Here is a 17652-nt window from a genome sequence, read left to right on the forward strand (position 1 = left end):
TCGTGCAGAGCCAACTTAGGCCCTGAAGCAGTATGACTTGTTTTCATGGTGCTCTGCTCAGCTGACTTGGGTCAGTGCTGGTTCATGACGCTTGTTTTCTGTGACGCTGTCACTGTATGTATTAATAGTCCAAGGCACTTAGTTTCTGATTATTCATTAATTCCGATATTCATGTTATTCCATGCTACCTCACTTGTCCTGGATTAAAACATGCTGATAGTGTGTATTGGTGTATAAATATCTATATCAGAGCAGCAGTTAGGTGCTTTACTTTCTGAATCTCATAACAATGTTAATGGAGTTTAAAGTTTAATAAAACTTTTTTTGCATGAGATCTCTGGGCTATATGCATTAACATTAGCTAACCAGCATAAATCAAGTCAAACCGAAAGTAAAACCAAGTCTGTAATCCAAATCAACATCTCTATTAGGAAGGCAAGGGTGGGTCTGCTTAAAACCATTATGTAGGGTGTAAAAGTTAATTGCAGTTTGCTAATTTTCAAAGGAAGTGATTTTCTGAGTTTGCAAGTGAAAAGGCATTTGTTCTAATTGCCATCCTGTCCCTGAATGTGCAGTTGTGCCAGGTTTGATGTTGTAATGGATATAAATGATACAAATCAATTTAGGCTGTCAGTTACACTTGAATAGCTGTTGTCTTAAAGCTGCACCCTGCTGTCAATTGGAGCTGCACATGTATGTGAGGGTGGTACTACCTTTCTCTTGCCTCAAAACTCTTCTTTCAAACTATAACAATATATATGTCATTACTGATTACTTTCCAGCACCATTATTTTAAAGACATATTTTGTCCATTTAAATTTAATTCTGTGACTGGATAGATCTTGATTGACTGGTGTAAAACATTAATTCCATTAATCATCTCTTCAATTACACATCAGTGATTGCTTCAGAAGCGTGAAACTTGAGGCTAACTGAAACTGAGGTCACTTTATTGTATGTCGAAAAACTCTCAGTTATCTAAGTAAAAATGACAGTTTGCTAAAATCTAAATTCTACTTTGCCTACTTTTTTTTTTCTCCTTTGTTTTTTATCTCAAATATTTAACAACATATTGTTTAATTCTGCTTTGGGCAATGTGACCCCTACTTTAGGAAGTAAAACACACTAATGTATTCCCTCTAGTGTGTAGTCAGCAGATCCCAAACATGAGGGCTGGTAGTAGCTTCATCTGCCCTCAGAAAGATGGAGATAAAATGGAGAATGGCTAACTAATGTTTGGGCTACTAGTGCTGGCACCGTGAAATTGCTCGTCCTCTTAAGAAGTGTTGATCAACAGTGATTCAGTTCGTCAGGAGATGTGAAACTCTGACTAGTTTTGAATTGTGTGGATCAGAAACAGGCTGCTTAAATAATGAGTGAAGGAAAAAACCAAAAAAGTAAGACACTTGATAATTCCTGTCATGTCTGATTGTGGTACAAGGGGATCCCAGCCCTTTTCTGGGACAGAGAAAACAGAATATAGGCTAGACTGGGTGGAATTTTTATCTGCAGTTGAGTTAAAACGAATGTTAATGTGTGGTAACAGCTTGGGAGTGGCTTGGAGATCCAGATGGATATGGAGCTGATTGACTGGGGGAGGGGGGAGTTCTGAGATTTGAGGTGTTTTTTAGAAGCCTTCAAAATAATTAAGGGGCTGAGTGTAATTTTGTATTATGTAGCCCAGTGATTCTCAGCTGAATAACCTTTACCTAAATCATAGTTTGAGTCTGTGCTAAAGAAAATTTAAGGAAAAATGCTGGGAGTCTAGGTTAACTAGCAGGAAAAATATGGTCTTTCGTAATGCATTTCTGATTTTTTTCAAGTATTTTGTGTGTAACAGTTTTGTAAGATTGAACTCATTTTTATATTAAAATGATGAAAATTTCAGGAACTCAAACAGTTTTGGAGATGAGACTCCGTAATGGTCTAGCCACAATTTGTTATGCTCAAGGTATTTAGTTGATGTCTTCTGACTTAAATGGACACGTAGGTGCAGTGCTGTAGTGCTTCATTCTTCCTTTTGACTCCTTTCCATTGGAAGAAGGCCAGACCAAGCATTCAGACTGTTTCTGTGCAGGGTGGGGGCTGGAGTCCAGAACCAAATGATGTTAAACTTTGAACCTCTGCAAACAATGCCATGACCTGATGTTGATTTCTGCCAGTGGATTTCAATACAGATAGCTCTGCTCTAACTTAACGCTACAATGGTTGAACGATCTGGTTTCCGTGTGTGTAGGAGTCTTGTGCATGAGCATGCTCAACTGATATAAACCTGGCGTATAGATGCTTATCCTGCCTTTGTACATTTATTTTGCATCTAAAAACTGGCATAACTATTTAAACTCTCAGATGAGCACAAAATAGCATGCCCAGCTTTAATCAGCCAATTTAATTAAGTTGTCCTTGGCTTAGAAATGAAGGGGCTTTGTGAAAGCAGAAAGTTTGTTTGGTCTCTCTCCCTGTACATCCATGCAGCCAGCAACAGTTTATCAGCTATATTAAAGGATTATGCTTCTTCCATGGACGGCACTGTTTGGGGGAACAAACAGTCCCCAATAACTTGTGTAACATCTGTGGAGTCCGTATTTTGTTCAGATATCAGTAAATTATTATTTGCTAGACCTTCTAGGTAGTCTTTTTTTCTTCTTTATGTTCTCCTGTCCAAGGAGGGAGAAGGATACTAGAATATTTCACATAGTTGTAACCAAACTTCTCTTATAATTCTTAAATTAGTGTTACATTATCACTAACTTTACACTTTACTGTGAATGTTTGAATGGGAAAGTTACTGCTGATGCTACTAAATTGTGTTGGGAAAGTTACTGCTGATGCTACTAAATTGTGTATTAATTGTAGACAGGGCATTATTTATAAGTTGCCAGAAAGTCGTAGAAAAGCTGCCAGAACCATAGAAAAAAAGGTTGAAAGTAGAGTGTAGTGGTCACTGAGCCAAATTTACTGTGTGAAGGAGGTCCAGTTACAGCAGGCTGATCCAACCTAGACCAGTCCAGTTTTGAGCATCTTCAAGGGCAGAAATTCAACAACTTCTTGAATACTTGTTCCAATATCTGGCTACCATTATGGCTTAAGTAATAATTAAAAAATCTTTTTATCTTACTGAAATTTTCCACAGTTCAAATGATGAGTTTCCCCTCGTTGCATCACCAAGACCCTCTGAGAAGTCTGTCTCAATCTTCTCTTCAGCCTCCCAGTAGATGGTAGACAGCAGAGAGGTCTCTCCTTAGCTGCCTTTTCTTGATACTGGAGTTCTGTTGGCCTCTTCGTTATTTTCTTCCACCTCCTGAAACCTCTTGGTGGCGCTCAGCTTAAATATAGAAGGGAGGTAACATTACTGAGTAGAGTGAATAGAAGTGAAACAAAATAAATTGTGACTGAAAGATACAGTTAACAAATAATGGTGGAATTGCTTACTGCCATGGTTTCCTAACACAGTGTAATGTGGTACTCTTGCTGCTAGTTTGGCAGTGACTTGATACAGTGACTTTAATTTACACAAGTTGTTAGCTTTAGTTTTTAGGAACTCCACCGCTGTCACAAGTGTATGGTAGACTGCTCTGTCCTTTGGTGGCAGAAATGGTTCACTGTCTCTGTCACCATTTTCCCTGGACTTTTGTGTGAAAACTGAAGACACTTCCCTTTATATTAGTGTGCTGAAATATTCTCTGGATGCTCTTTGATCTAAAACCCTATCCAACTTTGTTTCCTTGGGCAGTGCAGTTACTAAGGAGGTCATGTTGGAATAGCTGTCTGCCTGCATTTTGCATTGCTGTAATATGGCTGGTCTAACACAGAATAGCCATGTCAAGACTCATTCAATCTGAGGGGAAAATCCCCTGGCATCTGCCTCAGGGACGCTTAAGTAGGACATGTGCAAGGCAGATACATGTTCTGTAGTTCATGTGTTTGCAAAGCGTGTCTTGTTCTAATTTGGTGTCTGCAAATGAGTTGTAGCTTGATACCTCAGTCCTGCTTTCAAAGCAAGAGTATTTGAAACATTTGCTTCCATTTTGAAATTGATAAATCAATGGAAATGTAAAGCTGCAAGTGGTACTCTGGAATAGTTGTGATTACACAGAAGGCAAAGAAGGGATGATACACAGTTATCTGGTATTTCTGCCTAAATAAACTCAAACAAAAAAAACAAAAAAAACCTCCCAAAAAACTGATAAAGACCCCTCAACTTGAGGAGTATTGCCTATTTCAGCCTAAGTTGAAACTTTGGACTGACTATATTGATGTCAGTTATTCTCCTATAATTAAATTGGGAAAAATATATTTTTTTTCTTAACTCTAATATCTACTGGTATTTTGTCATGAAAGCTGCATTGTAGTGTTATTAAGTTGCATATAATGTTTTTCCTTTGTAGTCACTTTAATAACTTAATGGCTTATTCCATACAGAGCTTCTTCAATTCTTCCAGAAGTAATCAAACATTGTTCTCTGCACTGAATGAGGACAAAGTAGTTCTGTTCCTGCATTTGCTGGGCATAGACACAAATGGACATGCTCATCGGCCAAACTCAAGGTAACCAAGAAATTAAGCGTATCTTTCTTATTAGTTTTAAATGCATACAGTGACTTTTTAACAGTGCTGTTTATCAAACCTGAAACAAGATTTGCAGTGTCAAGGGTTTCTGCAATAGGTCACGTATGTCACCATGACTGTGTTCTAAATTTTCTGGGTTTTTTTTTGTTTTCAAGGTTTCCTCCATGGAAGTCACTGTTTTTTCCTATTAACAGTGTCTCTGGTTATACTCCTCTACTCAAGTTTACTTTTTAGCAAGTTGTCTTAGGTATAGTCAAGATGTGGCCTAGAGCATATGTAGGAAATTACAGTTTTAAATATAAAATGGAAACTGTTCTTGGATTCCCAATGGCTGAAATGGTATAGATTAATTTATAGCCAACAGTAAGCTCAGGAATAATGGCTGCAAATTCCAGCATTATCTTTTAGCTTTCCTTAGGACACTTGAGTATAAGAGTTTCAACAGTATGCATCCTGAAGTGTGCTTTTTGAGAACTTTCTTTTCATTTCCTCATTACTTGATCCTTACATAGTTTCAAAATCCTTGCGCTGATTTCTTATATTGTTCTAAAGTTCATACTTGCTGTATGTCTCATACATTTTTGCTATGATTTTTTGAAGATAGATTATTTTTTTGTAACTGACTTCAGCAAAACCAACAAATGGAAAGTTAGCTGGCTGAAAGTTGTGGTCACTTTTTCTAAAAAAAATATAATTTTTTGGGTTTGCCTCTGTTCTACAAAACTCTGGGATCTCTGCTGATCTGTGAGTCATCTCAGAACAATCCTTGCATGATGAGATCTTTTTTTTGGTGTTTAGCTACTGGTTTAAAGTAGTTTTTGAAACTTACCATTTAAGGTGTTTCAGTTTTCCAGAATTCCTTAGTTTTGGCATTCTCCTTAACTTGCCAGATAACTGTGGGTGATTAAATTATATACTTCAATCAAGGACAGGTCAGATTTGAAATGTAAATAATAATCTATCTGAGACTGTAGGTTCATGAACCTTCAAAATGTATTGTGACATTTTATTATCTCATGTAAGACTTAAAGTTGGACAGATTTTACATCTAGGATGCCTTTTGTTAGCATGAAGTTCTGTAGGTGGTAAAATTGTCTATAATCAAAGGACTTGGCATTGTGACCATGGATAATTTGCTATATACCAAGTATGCAAGCCCCCTTGAATCTAGTAACATTTTTCCTTATTTTTCTAGGGAATACAAGGATAATATTAAAAAAGTTGACAAGGGTGTACAAGAAATTGTGTCACTGATTGAAAATTTCTATGGAAACGATGGAAAAACTGCATTTATTTTGACTTCTGACCATGGAATGACAGATTGGGGTGAGTCTTAAAATGTTGAATTGGCTGAATGTATGGGTGAGTATCTGGAGTGTGATGAGAGCTCTGTTCTATTAGAAGCTTTAGAGCCCCTGCTTTGGTTTGATATCCTATGTGTCGCTCATGTATGAAATCCATGCAAATTAGGAGATGATTAATTGGCTGCAGGGGGCCTTATCAGCCCTGTGACAGCTGAGTTGCATATCTGGACAGAAGGAAAAAAAATTAATAGGGTAAATCTTACCCCTTTAGAGGCTGCTAATGGGGAGAAAAAGACCTTAATACTACCTCTGTCATAACTTCCCTGCAAAAAACTAGTCCAAGCAGGTGAAAGTTGTGTTATTTGGCTGCCAACTGCAAAGCTGATCTTGTTGAATCCACACAAGACAGAAGTAGTTATGACTTTGCTCTGAAGTACATGGGAGAGGCGGTAAACCTGTCTGAAGGCCCATTAAAAAACTTTTTTTGGGGGAGTCTTTTTGCTTATTTTGGCCTTTTAGGCACACACAGCAGGAAGGGCAGGACTGCTGTGTTATCTTTCTAGATGAGGCTGCCACTAAGGTGTGTAGGTGGAGCAGCTGAGAGTACAGAAAGGAGAGTGAAGCAGGTGGCCAGTCAGGCTGGCGCCTACAGAAGGCACAACCGTAATGGCTGAATGACTTCAAGAAGTTTTAGTGTAATTAGGTTTAACCATGATACTTTTGAACAAAGATTGCTTCAGACATGGTCTTGGGAAAATTCAGCATTTTATTCTGTGTGTGAAATCCTAAACTTTTCAAATGGAAGGGTGGCAGACTTTTTCTGTCATCAGATGATGAAAGTATTAATATATTTATTAAAAATCTGCCTGATTATATTCTTATTTGCAAAATAGTCTGCTTTGAATATTATTTACTTCTGAGGTGACTTCCACTTGAAATAATGTTTTGATCTGGCATATGTTTTTTGTCTATTTCAAGTAATCATTTCATAATATTTTGTAAGGGAGGTGTGGGTATATATTTTTATATATATTAGACCTGAGGAAGTCCAATCTTGTACTCAAAGCAGGATCAGCTTTGGGATAAGACATGGTAGCTTGGGTTTAATCTACTGGGGCCTTCAAAAATCTCAAAGGATGGAGCCTAGGCAAACCCTTTGGGCAGCCTGCTTCTCTCATCCTCCCACCATACACTGCAGTGAGTCCATGACTCCATCCTCTCTCAAAACGCCTTGCAGTAGGGTACAGGCAGGATGTTCTGTTATGTCCTCCCCAAAGCTGTTTCTTCTTCAGACTGAACAAGTCCCAGTCCCTCAGCCTTTCCTCACAGGACAAGTGCTTCTCTGACCAACTTGAGGGCCACTAGGCTTATTCCAGGTGGTTGATATTTTTCCTGTACTGGAGGGGCCCAACTGTGGATCCAATATCTAGAGGCTGTCTAATAGGTGCTGAGTGAAGGAGAATAATCCCTTTGTTTGACCACGCCCCTGTTAACACAGCCTGAGGTGCTGTTGGCCTTTCTCCCTGCTGGGGTGTTCTCACTATGTTCTCAATCCTTTGAAGGGGGAATAAAAAGTGATACAAGTAACGCCTCTGGCTCTGAGAACTGCTGGTTTGTCTTAATTTTCTGCTATTGCTTTCTATGTTGAAGAAAAAGCTTGATCTTTGTCCAGAAGTGTTAATAACTAAAGCTGGTTTCAGTGCATCAAAGAGCAAACCCAGATAGACCCATAGCCAGCAATCTGAAGGCTAGTTTAATTGCGTTTATTTGAGCTTGTAGTATCAGCAACTGCTGCAGTCTTTCAGTGGTTATTTGCAGAATGGGATATGCACCAGCTTTAAAACAAATTAAAAATCAAACAGGCAAGGCTACCTACAAGGGAAGAGAACATGCTCTGAACTTGATATGATTGAATAAACTGTGGTTGTTGGCAAATATCAGTAAAATCACTTGCGTTCTCAGTCTGATTCCATGGTTTTGCTTTATGCTTATCTCAGAACTACTGACCAACAACACAGGTGGTCTCACATCCACCCTCACCTTGGCCACACCTGACAAAAGTAATGCTTTGTGGTATGCTGGACCAGAGCGGGGAAAAAAAAAACCTCAACAGCATTATTTCCCGCCCTTTTTCCTGAAAAGGTGTGTTTGGAGGGTGCTGAAGGGTGGGACAGGGAACTGACCCAGCTGAAAATTATTTTATTTTTTTTCTCCTTCTTATAATTCAGATCAGGCTGAAAGATGGTTCTTGTAACAGAGGGAGGGTGGATACAGCTGCCACTCTCAGCTGTATCTGTCTTAAAGTATTAATGGAGGCAAGGTCTCCATAATAATGCTGGTGGCTTGGTTAAAATGAGAGCTCACAAAAAATTGCACTTTTCTCCTGCAATAGAAAGGAATAACTGATGTCTGGAGGATGGAGGAAGTGCTCTCTCCATCTTCTATTTTCCCAGGCTCTGCAAAGCATAACAGTTGTTGCTGTTTTCGAGCCCAGAGAGTGACTTCCAAGGGGTTTCTGAACTAAGCTTAGGGCTGTGTGAAGAAGGCAAAGCTAGCTCTTCAGCTCTGCCACAATGATCATTGTACAGGCTCAATGTTATTCCAAACTTCATGTGCAATTCTGTTTTGAAAAAAGCTGTCCTTAAAATGTGTTACTCTCTGTCCTTTGTAATTATTAAGATGTGTATATGCACATGCAGAGGGAAAAGTGTGTTCTATGCAAATACAAGGAATATGTATAATCTTGTAGACTGTGCAGTGACCAGCTTAGAGCTTGTAAAACAATGTCATTCTCTTTGAGACTGGGTTATCTCATTGCTGTGGTAGCTCACCTGCTGTGTTCAATGACTAGTGTTTCTTTCAAGCTTGTGTGGCTTCTGCCACAGTGCAACTGCTATTGAGACATCCTTGTTTTAAAGCTTCCTTCTTTTGGCAGCTGATACGTTAATCTGGAGGGGATTCATTTTCCAGGGGAAGAAAGTCACGTTTTATCAGTTTTTAAGGAGCTTGCTACCAGACTTTGAAAATGAACTTGTATCACTAAGGAAGGGGTGACAGTTGCAATGCATATTGCCTTCTGGTTTTGAAATGGAAATCTAATAGTTCTAAATGATTTTTTGCGGCATGTGCCTAGTTTACTCAAATCAACTGTCCCTGCTTTCTGTGGAATGCTCAGGATAGGCACAAGCAGGTAACTCCTCTACACCCTGAGACTTTAAAATATTTTGGCCTTGGCTCCTGTATGTTAACAGTTTGGGGTTTTTAATATAGTAAGTAATAGCTATATTCTAGACTTGAGCGGTACTGATTTCCCAACTCATAACGTGAATTTAACCTTTCTTGTTATTAGCATAAAAATAAGCTATGAAGCTAGAATAGATTGTCTGTAATGGAATTTTAGTATGTATACTGTAACAAGACCTTCATACATGTATGCATTGATATTTTGTTTGTTTTTATACCATGTGTCTTAAAGTTTATACCTTTTTTGGTTTGGTGTATCTTAGGATCCCATGGAGCTGGTCATCCCTCAGAAACTTTAACACCGCTGATTGTTTGGGGTGCTGGGGTGAATTATCCACAGAAAGTAACATCCCAATTCTTTGAAGACAGTTTTTTGAAAGGTAGGTAAAATATAAAACTTAAGCGCAAGATTTTGGTGGAAAGGAAGGTGTTTAACCATTGCACCTGTTGATCTTCACTGGTTTCTGTTCCATTACAATAAATATGACTTGCTTTGTGTGCTGTGGAAAGAAAAGGTGATAGGTCATGCCTATGGAGGATATTGCAAAATTGGGTAGATAATACCAGTTTCCTTTTCTAAGCATGGAATTGAAAACTAACTTTCTTTTGAGTACAGGAGTCTATTTACATTCCTAAAACTTAGTTCCAGTGGAGACTTAATTCTTACGAAGAGTCCCAGACGTTAAAAGCTATTTGTACAGAAACATGATAAGCTGACAAGTCCTAAGACTCTTTTCTGGCTTCACAGTGTAGCCCTGGGGACTTTCCACGGGCTGTCTTGTCTCACTTGCATCCTTGTGGCTGTTGTGGAAATGTAAACAGCCTTTATCAATGAAAAACTGTGACTCTTTACTGTTATTTTTCACCTTCATAATTTACTTAAGAAGAATAAACTTGTTTAAATTTTTTTTTTTTAATATTTCAAATATATAAGGTAATAAATACTGGCTTACCGAACTATCAATGATTTATAGAACTGTGTGTTATTTAACTGTGCAAGCTCTTCCTTTTTCATGTGTCCCATCCTGGAACACTGCTGTTTCTTAAGATGCCTTGAATCTCTCAGGCTGTTACAATCAATGAGTAGTAAAGACTTTCTATTTTATTTGATTGTTTGTCAGGCAACATTAGAGAAGAGAAACAGGCAAAAATTACTTCAGCCCTGAAGTAATTAACCCATGTTTCAATCCTGCCCTACTCTTGAGAAGGTATCTGTTAACAGATTAAACCAACAGGACTTCTTGGATATAGACCGCACTGACATTTCACTCTTTGTGATTAACTGCTGCAATAGACAACAGAGTAAAACCAAATTATGTTGGTGTCTGTGATGGCTAATCTGCTAGACTTCTAAGGGCGCTTGCTGTCTCTAAGGGTTGATCTGTAATAGTTGGTTTTCACAGCTGTCAATGTCTTTGATTCTCAGCAGCTTTAATACAAACCTGATGAAAATGGTGTGAGAGCATTTAAAAAATACAAATGTTGAGCTGGTTTTCTGGTGCACAATAGGGAAAGCTTTTTGGCTGTCATCTCTTAGGAAGTGTGTATTTTCTTAAAGGAGGGAATGTGTCTGCACCCTGCTGCGCCTGCTCCATGTTTTCCTTGTGATGACTTAAAAAACCCCCCAACAAACCACCACCCAGTCAAAAAAAAACCCCAAAAAACACCCCAAAGCAAATACCAGAAATTACTCTTTGTGCTAGACTTGCTCTGCAGCTTTCCTGCTGCTGAACGTGTCATTCTGCTGTTTAGACACTATCTTTAAAGATTCTTAATTGTCAGGGATCATCTCTATTAGAGGTTTGAGTCTCTTGAGTATCTTGGGAGTTTGAATGTCTATTTGAGTAATTAGTATCTTTTTAAGAAGTGACTGTTCTCTCCATGGTGTAGTGCATTACAGTGTCTGGTAGGCTTTGTAGCTTAAAAGTAAAGAAAAACGTGTTGTCGAAACAGGACTTGGCACTTTCGCAGGTCAATTTCAGCTACTCTATTTAGAACCCTAATACTTTCACAAAGGTTAACATACAAAAGAAAAGATGCGTAAAAGAGGTCTCTTAATTTTTTGTTTCAAATTTGCCTTTCCTGCTTCATGCAAATGTAGCTGAGACTGTGCAGGAGAGGAGAGTGTTTCCAAGACTTCTGTGACACTGGTGCATGCAGGTGTCCAACTTGCATTTGTGATTGCATGCATCAATGTTCAAGTTCTTATGTCTATTGACAGTCCTTCCTGATTTTTCTGAGTTATAGGTTCATGGAAACAGCAAAGTATTTCTAATGCTGACAAACTTCTTACTCTTTGTTCAGTGCAAGCAGGCTGTATGCAGCTTGAATTATCTCTTTTCTCATCATTGCCAGCAAGGGTCAGTACCCGTAAGGGTGGGGCCAGTGGGCATGACTTAGTCTGTCCAATTTGTCACAAAAAGACTAGTGTGCTCCTTGGATGGCTGGAAGGGCATAGTAGGCCTTCTTGTCATCAATCTCTTCAGCTGTGCTTTGCCGTAACTCGGGCTTGTCCATGCAGTCATCTTGGAAAGATTTGTGATGGCAGCCCTATGTCCTGTGGGTAATGTGTATTGTAACCCATTTGACCATTGTCTTGACCCTTTTACAAAAAGAAAGAGAATACAGAGCTGCTCTCTGGCTCCTCAGCACAGGCCCTGCTGGGTGGCCTTGAGTGCAAGGACGTTGAGGGGTTGTTTTCATCTGTACACATCCCTGTTTTGGATGAGACTCACCCTGCTTTGTTGCAGCTGAGGGAGCTTAGCGTACCCCTTTGCTATTTTTGCTTCTGTGAGGTTTTCTGTGAGATTTTCTTTGGTTCATGTAACCTCATCCCCAGCCTCTTCTTGAACTGGTGCCTCCCTACTGTTTTTGTATTGAGCTCTTTAAAAGAAGCTTAGACAATGAGCTGGAATTGCAAACCAGTATGAGCAGCACGTACACCCAAGATGTCTCAGTCCCAGCAGTACAGCACAGACTGACCATTCATTAGGTGTGTCCTGGGCTCAGTGTCTTATGGCTCCTGGTCCAAGGCAGATATTTTCAGTTCTACCTTTTGGGGAATATCTAAGTAGAGGAAGCAGAAATGTAAAAGCTTCTGAGCAACCTAGATGTTCTCTTAGCAGAGTTACAGTTTCTTCCTACCTTAAGCAAACTGTGTGCTTGTAGACAGGATTCCAACATTATTCATTGAAGAATGTTATTTAAAGGAAAACAAACAATGCATTTTTGTTATAGAAATATGGGTGAGAGTCTGTATCTCTAGAAATATGAACCCATTTCCTTTTCTGGGAAGCAAAAGGAAGCTAACTCATTCATTTTGGTATGAGTTTAACACAATTTGTGATTAAAGCTGATAATACTTCCCTTGTGTTGCCATGGGAACACACTGTATGTCTCACTGCTGTTTAGGTACATGGCTGCTCTTCACGGTGCTCTTGGAACCAAATAACAGTGGGCCTTTACTCAGACCCCCAGAGCTAGAAGTGGTATGAACTAATTGCGGAAAATTAGTTTGGTACATGCGGTGCTGCAAATGTAGATGTTTTCTGTCTCGGGCAGTTTTAAGCTGAGCCAAGTTCAGGTGTGGCACAGAGTCTGTCAAAAGATGGAAAAGGGCTGGTATTGTCTAGGATTCGAATGCCTTTTTGGAGAAAATAAATTAGGTGAAGCCAGACCTTTGAGTGATGATTTACCAGTATTTTTCATGAAGCCTGTTTCTGGTGTATTTAAACATCCACTACACTGAAAGCCAAAGGATACTTTTGGGCAACGTGTTTACACTGTCAGCAGTCTGAGATGCTAGGAAGACTCTTCCTTCTTTCTGTCTCTGCTGATTTTTCTGTATCACTTCAGCAAGTAGCATAAGCAGGGCAGTAACAGGCCCATTTAGCTTTCTGTGTGTGCTGAGGAAGGTGGCTGTGTCCCTAATGCTAATGTTACATTTGGTTCCCAAGTTGAGAGTAGGTGCCCTCAACATCTTTACTGCTGTACTTGACATCTGCCATAGCTAGGTCATTGACAGCATTTTAAGTACTGTATCAGCAAGTCTGTTTCATCCCCTATAATGTTTTCCTGTGTGTCCAGTTTTTAAGCTTAAATTATAAAAAAGCTGTGTCATTTTTATTTTTTTTCTGTATTGTGAGGTTTTTGGTTTGCTGTGGTTTTTTTGGATTTTATTTGTTGGTGGTTTTTTTTTCCTGCTGCAGGTAGTAGGGCAGCAATTTAAACATTAGGAAAAGAAGACATGACCTTTAGAGGTCCCTTCCAACACAAACCCTATGACAAAAAAACCCAATAACAAACACCTGCTGAACTCTCCACCCCCAAAGTAAATAGGCAGTTTCCTCTTTATTTCCTCAGAGGCTAATGCAGACCAGGAAAGTAGAGTTTTGAACCAGCTTTTTGTATGGTGTACTGCAGCTTTAGGGACTTGTACATTTGGTTTTCTCTCTGCTTTCTTTGTAGTTGTTCTGATTGCTAAATTGTTGAACTTTTCCCTTGAGCTCATTCTTGGCCAACATTGCTTATGGCAGACATGAAGTATGTTTATACCACTCTGTACCTGTATATTTGGGACCTTGGATTAACCTTTTTAAAAACTATTGAAGAGATTTAACAGCCCTTCTCCTAAACCTGAGTTTGAATCTTTTAGTTGGCATAGGAGGTAATACATCACTTTCTGTAATGTGCTGAAAAAAATAAAAAACTTGGACTTTATTCAACTGATCTGGGTCACAATTGCAGGCAGTAGTTTATCCTGATGGATAAAAGAAAATGTGAACTGAAATGAACGCATTTTGTTGTTTCTGCCTGTTGAGTTCCATTTGTAACCCATCTTGGCCTAGCATCCTAAAGCCAAATAATAATTTTCTTTAGTAAGAACACTTTACAGAAAATGGCAACAAGATGTTAAATGTCAACTAAATCAGCCCTTTCAAATTTGTGTAAATTAGCTTGTTCATGTGCTCTTATTTCTTGCAGAATGGAAACTGGAGAACTTGAAGAGGCTGGATGTCAATCAGGTATCAAACATACCTAATTTAATAGCTCAGAAATTTTCAATTTCAATAATGAGTTTTATGTGATTTAACTAATCTATGGAATTTGGATAAATTATCACACTGATGTAGCATTTCCCTGGAAAGTGTTACTTAAAAGTTAAAGTTGCAGGAACTGTACCCGTACCAAAGATAATATTAAGAAGTTTAAATTGCTTGTTAACACATGTGGCAGCCAGGCACAACTTCTTCTGAAGATTCATTATCATGTCATTTTTAGTTTAGTGATCATATGCTGTTGTAGAAAGAGTGAAATTCAGTATTCCAGGTACTCCTCAGACTCGGTGTCGGTTACCCAGGAGTTACTTGAAGAGCATCTAACATGTTTTCAGAGTAGGATTTGTTTTTTTTTAACTTTTACAAGTAACTTACGGTGCTTTCCTTCTACTTTCTGCTTTGAAAATGTTCTGGAGCTGAGCTTACACCTTCGTGGGACCTCCTATGGAGGTTCCTAGTGAAACATAAAGCAAGCAGGGTCTGATGACTGTGTCTCCCAAGTTTGTGAGCATCTACTGTATGCTTTTTGCTACGCTTAAGTTAACCATGTGTGTGTTCAGTTTAGTTTTTCAGAGTGATCTATTTCACTGTCTGTATTTTGCCACTTTTTCCAGAAGTTCTATGATTCTATGAAAATTAGAGATAATTTTTCTCTCAAGGTTAGCAGGAGTTAGGGGAATGTTTTGAGACTATAGAAGAGTCTGGAGTGTTGCTTTGTTCTGGGTAATGGAATCCCCAAAGACAGAGCTTTTGTCCTCCAGTACCTATGAGACTATGGGTGAAAATACCAAAATAGACTTCTGATTACTGTTACATGACATGTTTATTGTTCTCTACAAATAATGATTGGAGTATGCTTCTGCACAGTAGATCTGAGGCTGGAGCAGTGCCTGTGGTTTCAGTGTAGTATCTTCAGATTTATGCTGGAGAATCAGAATTTTGGTGCAGAGCTTATATTAAAGAAAAATATAAACCCGGTGAGAGGCAGTGTTTATAATCAGAAGGTAATGCTAACTCATTTTATGAGATGCCTTGGTGTAGATTCAAGGGCCTTTTTGAGGGCTCACTGAACACAAGTATAAGTGCAGAATCCCCTTCTGAAGGGGAGAAGGTGAGTAATCAGTACTGTAGAAACAAGGAATAAGGAGTACTGTGAAAGGTATATTCAGTGTACTGCTTGAAACTGTAAATATGAAATTAGTTCTTTCTGAGGTGTAAATACTCATAAAAAATGGTATGCCTATCTGAGTGCAGTGAAGGAGGTACGGAATTCCTATGAATAAATGCTGTGGGGGTTTATATTGGGTTTTTAAACTAAATGTATTTTTTTAAGCTTTATTGGTAGCAGAGCCTTATGTTTTGAATCTATTCAAGCCATGATGACTACTGGAAACTAGAAAAAAATATTATAAAGGAGAGTTGTGTGTCATAACTTCACAGTATTATCCCATTTACTTTTGCAAATGCAGAAATGTTAAACTCTATTTATTAGCTGTAGAAGCTGAAGTTATATTAAAATGGGAATGTTTCTGTTTACACAGGCTGATATAGCACCACTGATGGCTTCCCTTATCGGTGTGCCTTTCCCCGTGAATTCCGTGGTAAGAAATACAAGCATTCTTGCAGGTTATAGAAATCTGCTTGCAAAGATGTTTTGGGACCCATGATTTGAGCTCCTTGAGGGTGAAGATTATAAATTTTGAAAGTGTACTATAGGGTCTGCGAGATGCTTATAATTTTAGCTTTATGTGTGTCTTCAGTTTGGAGCATAAACTCAGTCTTTTATACATTGTGTATTGCTTTCAGTTGGAAAGGTGGGTGATCCTTTTATAATCTGCAACCTTATGTACTTTTGACCTACATGAAAGTTTTTGTTACTTTGATTTTTTTAGGGATGGTGAAAATGCAGTATGGTTTGAATAACGCTTGATTTTGATCTTGAAAGATGAACCTGTAAACAAGCTGGTTCTTGTAATTTAATGTTTAATTGTTTCTTGTTTAAACTAGTGTGTTTTCTTCAGATGGCATCTTGTGCCTCTAGTGAACAGTGAATGCCCTCACTGTGAGATGGCTTTTTCTTTGAATTTCCTTCATATATGATTACACAGTCCAAAGGTTGTCTCCTAAATATATAATCGACAATTAGGATTATATCAGTGCCTTTTCATGCTTGTTTAATTTTTAAAACATCTGTATACAGCACATTTTAAAATATATTTGTTCTGGAGACTCTGCCCCAAATTCCATTCCCCTGTCCTGCACACTCACTGGTTATGGGAGGAAAGTTGCCCAACACTGGGTACTGTTTCAGTACTGGATGAGTCAAGCCCAGGCACATCTTTTGATGGAAGACTTTTAGGTATTTCAGAAGTGATTTCTGATTCAAGTTGAGGTTGTGTTGCTGTATAGTACATATTTTAATAATGACTTCTGTTACTTACCTTTTTTGTGTTTCTGTAGGACTTGGGATATTATGAACAATCCCTCTAATGTTGAGAAATTGTGAGAAGAGTATTTTTAAGGGAGTTACAGTAGTTATTTCAGCAGTAATTTTGAAGTATTCTTACTACTCATTTGGTCTGCCATTCAGTTAGAGAAATTCCTGTTTCTTCATTTAATTTTTTTAACATCTTTTTCTTCCCTAGGGAACTCTACCTCTTGAATATCTGAACAATAGTGCTCATTTCAAAGCAGAGAGCATATTTACCAACGCTGTTCAGATTCTCGAGCAATTTAAGGTAACTAAACATATGGTAAAGAAAAATATTTCTTTGAATAATAGTTGTTGCTGTGTGTAAAATAATTATACAAGGACAGGTGCTGTATATAGCGTGCTGGAATTTAAAGGACTAAAACTGAATGTGCATATGAGGTGGCGTTGATTGACTGTGAGCTGTATCTGAAGGAGCTGGGAATAATTTATTAAATACATGTTTTGTAAGAAGAATGAGTAGATTTTTTCCTGATTCTTAACATGAATGCTGATGTTTGTTGATGTTAATGTAAACCTACTTCCAGTATGTAAGTAGAACATGAGTGCTGATACCTGAAAAGGGAAATAATGCCTTTGTAACAGGCTGGGAGACAAGACTCTAAGGAAGGAGCAGTACACAAACAGATCAAAAAGGGAACAGGCACCTGTCCATTAAAGAAATTAAATTAGTAGCCTAATTAACTTCTAGCTAATGCTGTTGGATCTGTTGTTTTGCTTTGCACGTGTTCATCTCTGGCTTCTCTGCCTTGATTCATCTAATGTCGGATATTATCATATTATAAGAACATATATACAGTCCAAACAAACAAAAAAGATTGTGGAATAGGAAACAGTCCAAAATCACAATTTTGGCAAGACACAGAAATGCTCTTGAGGGAAAACCATCATCTCCACAGACAGGAATCTGAGCCACACAAGAACTGGTGAAACAAGGAACCTAGCATGAGATCACCTGCAAGATATTAGCACCATCAGCACCTTCTGTC

The 17652-nt window shown here is 38.4% G+C and overlaps 1 protein-coding gene across 8 annotated transcripts in view; it reads left to right on the plus strand.

The window, feature by feature from the left end:
• The window catches only part of PIGN (phosphatidylinositol glycan anchor biosynthesis class N), a 106105-nt gene that overhangs the window by 30644 nt on the left and 57809 nt on the right, over positions 1-17652 (plus strand). For all 8 annotated transcript variants that reach the window (XR_007888633.1, XM_051610780.1, XM_051610781.1 and 5 more), the window contains 6 exons: positions 4423-4547; positions 5764-5894; positions 9379-9495; positions 14099-14139; positions 15714-15773; positions 16818-16910. Coding sequence is in view for 7 of the 8 variants with exons in the window: in XM_051610780.1 (XP_051466740.1) it covers positions 4423-4547; positions 5764-5894; positions 9379-9495; positions 14099-14139; positions 15714-15773; positions 16818-16910 (567 nt within the window). In the remaining variant the exon portion in view is untranslated. The remainder of the gene's footprint in view (positions 1-4422; positions 4548-5763; positions 5895-9378; positions 9496-14098; positions 14140-15713; positions 15774-16817; positions 16911-17652) is intronic.

The sequence above is a fragment of the Apus apus genome, chromosome 2 (genome assembly GCF_020740795.1).
Source record: "Apus apus isolate bApuApu2 chromosome 2, bApuApu2.pri.cur, whole genome shotgun sequence".
Classification (NCBI taxonomy): domain Eukaryota; kingdom Metazoa; phylum Chordata; class Aves; order Apodiformes; family Apodidae; genus Apus; species Apus apus.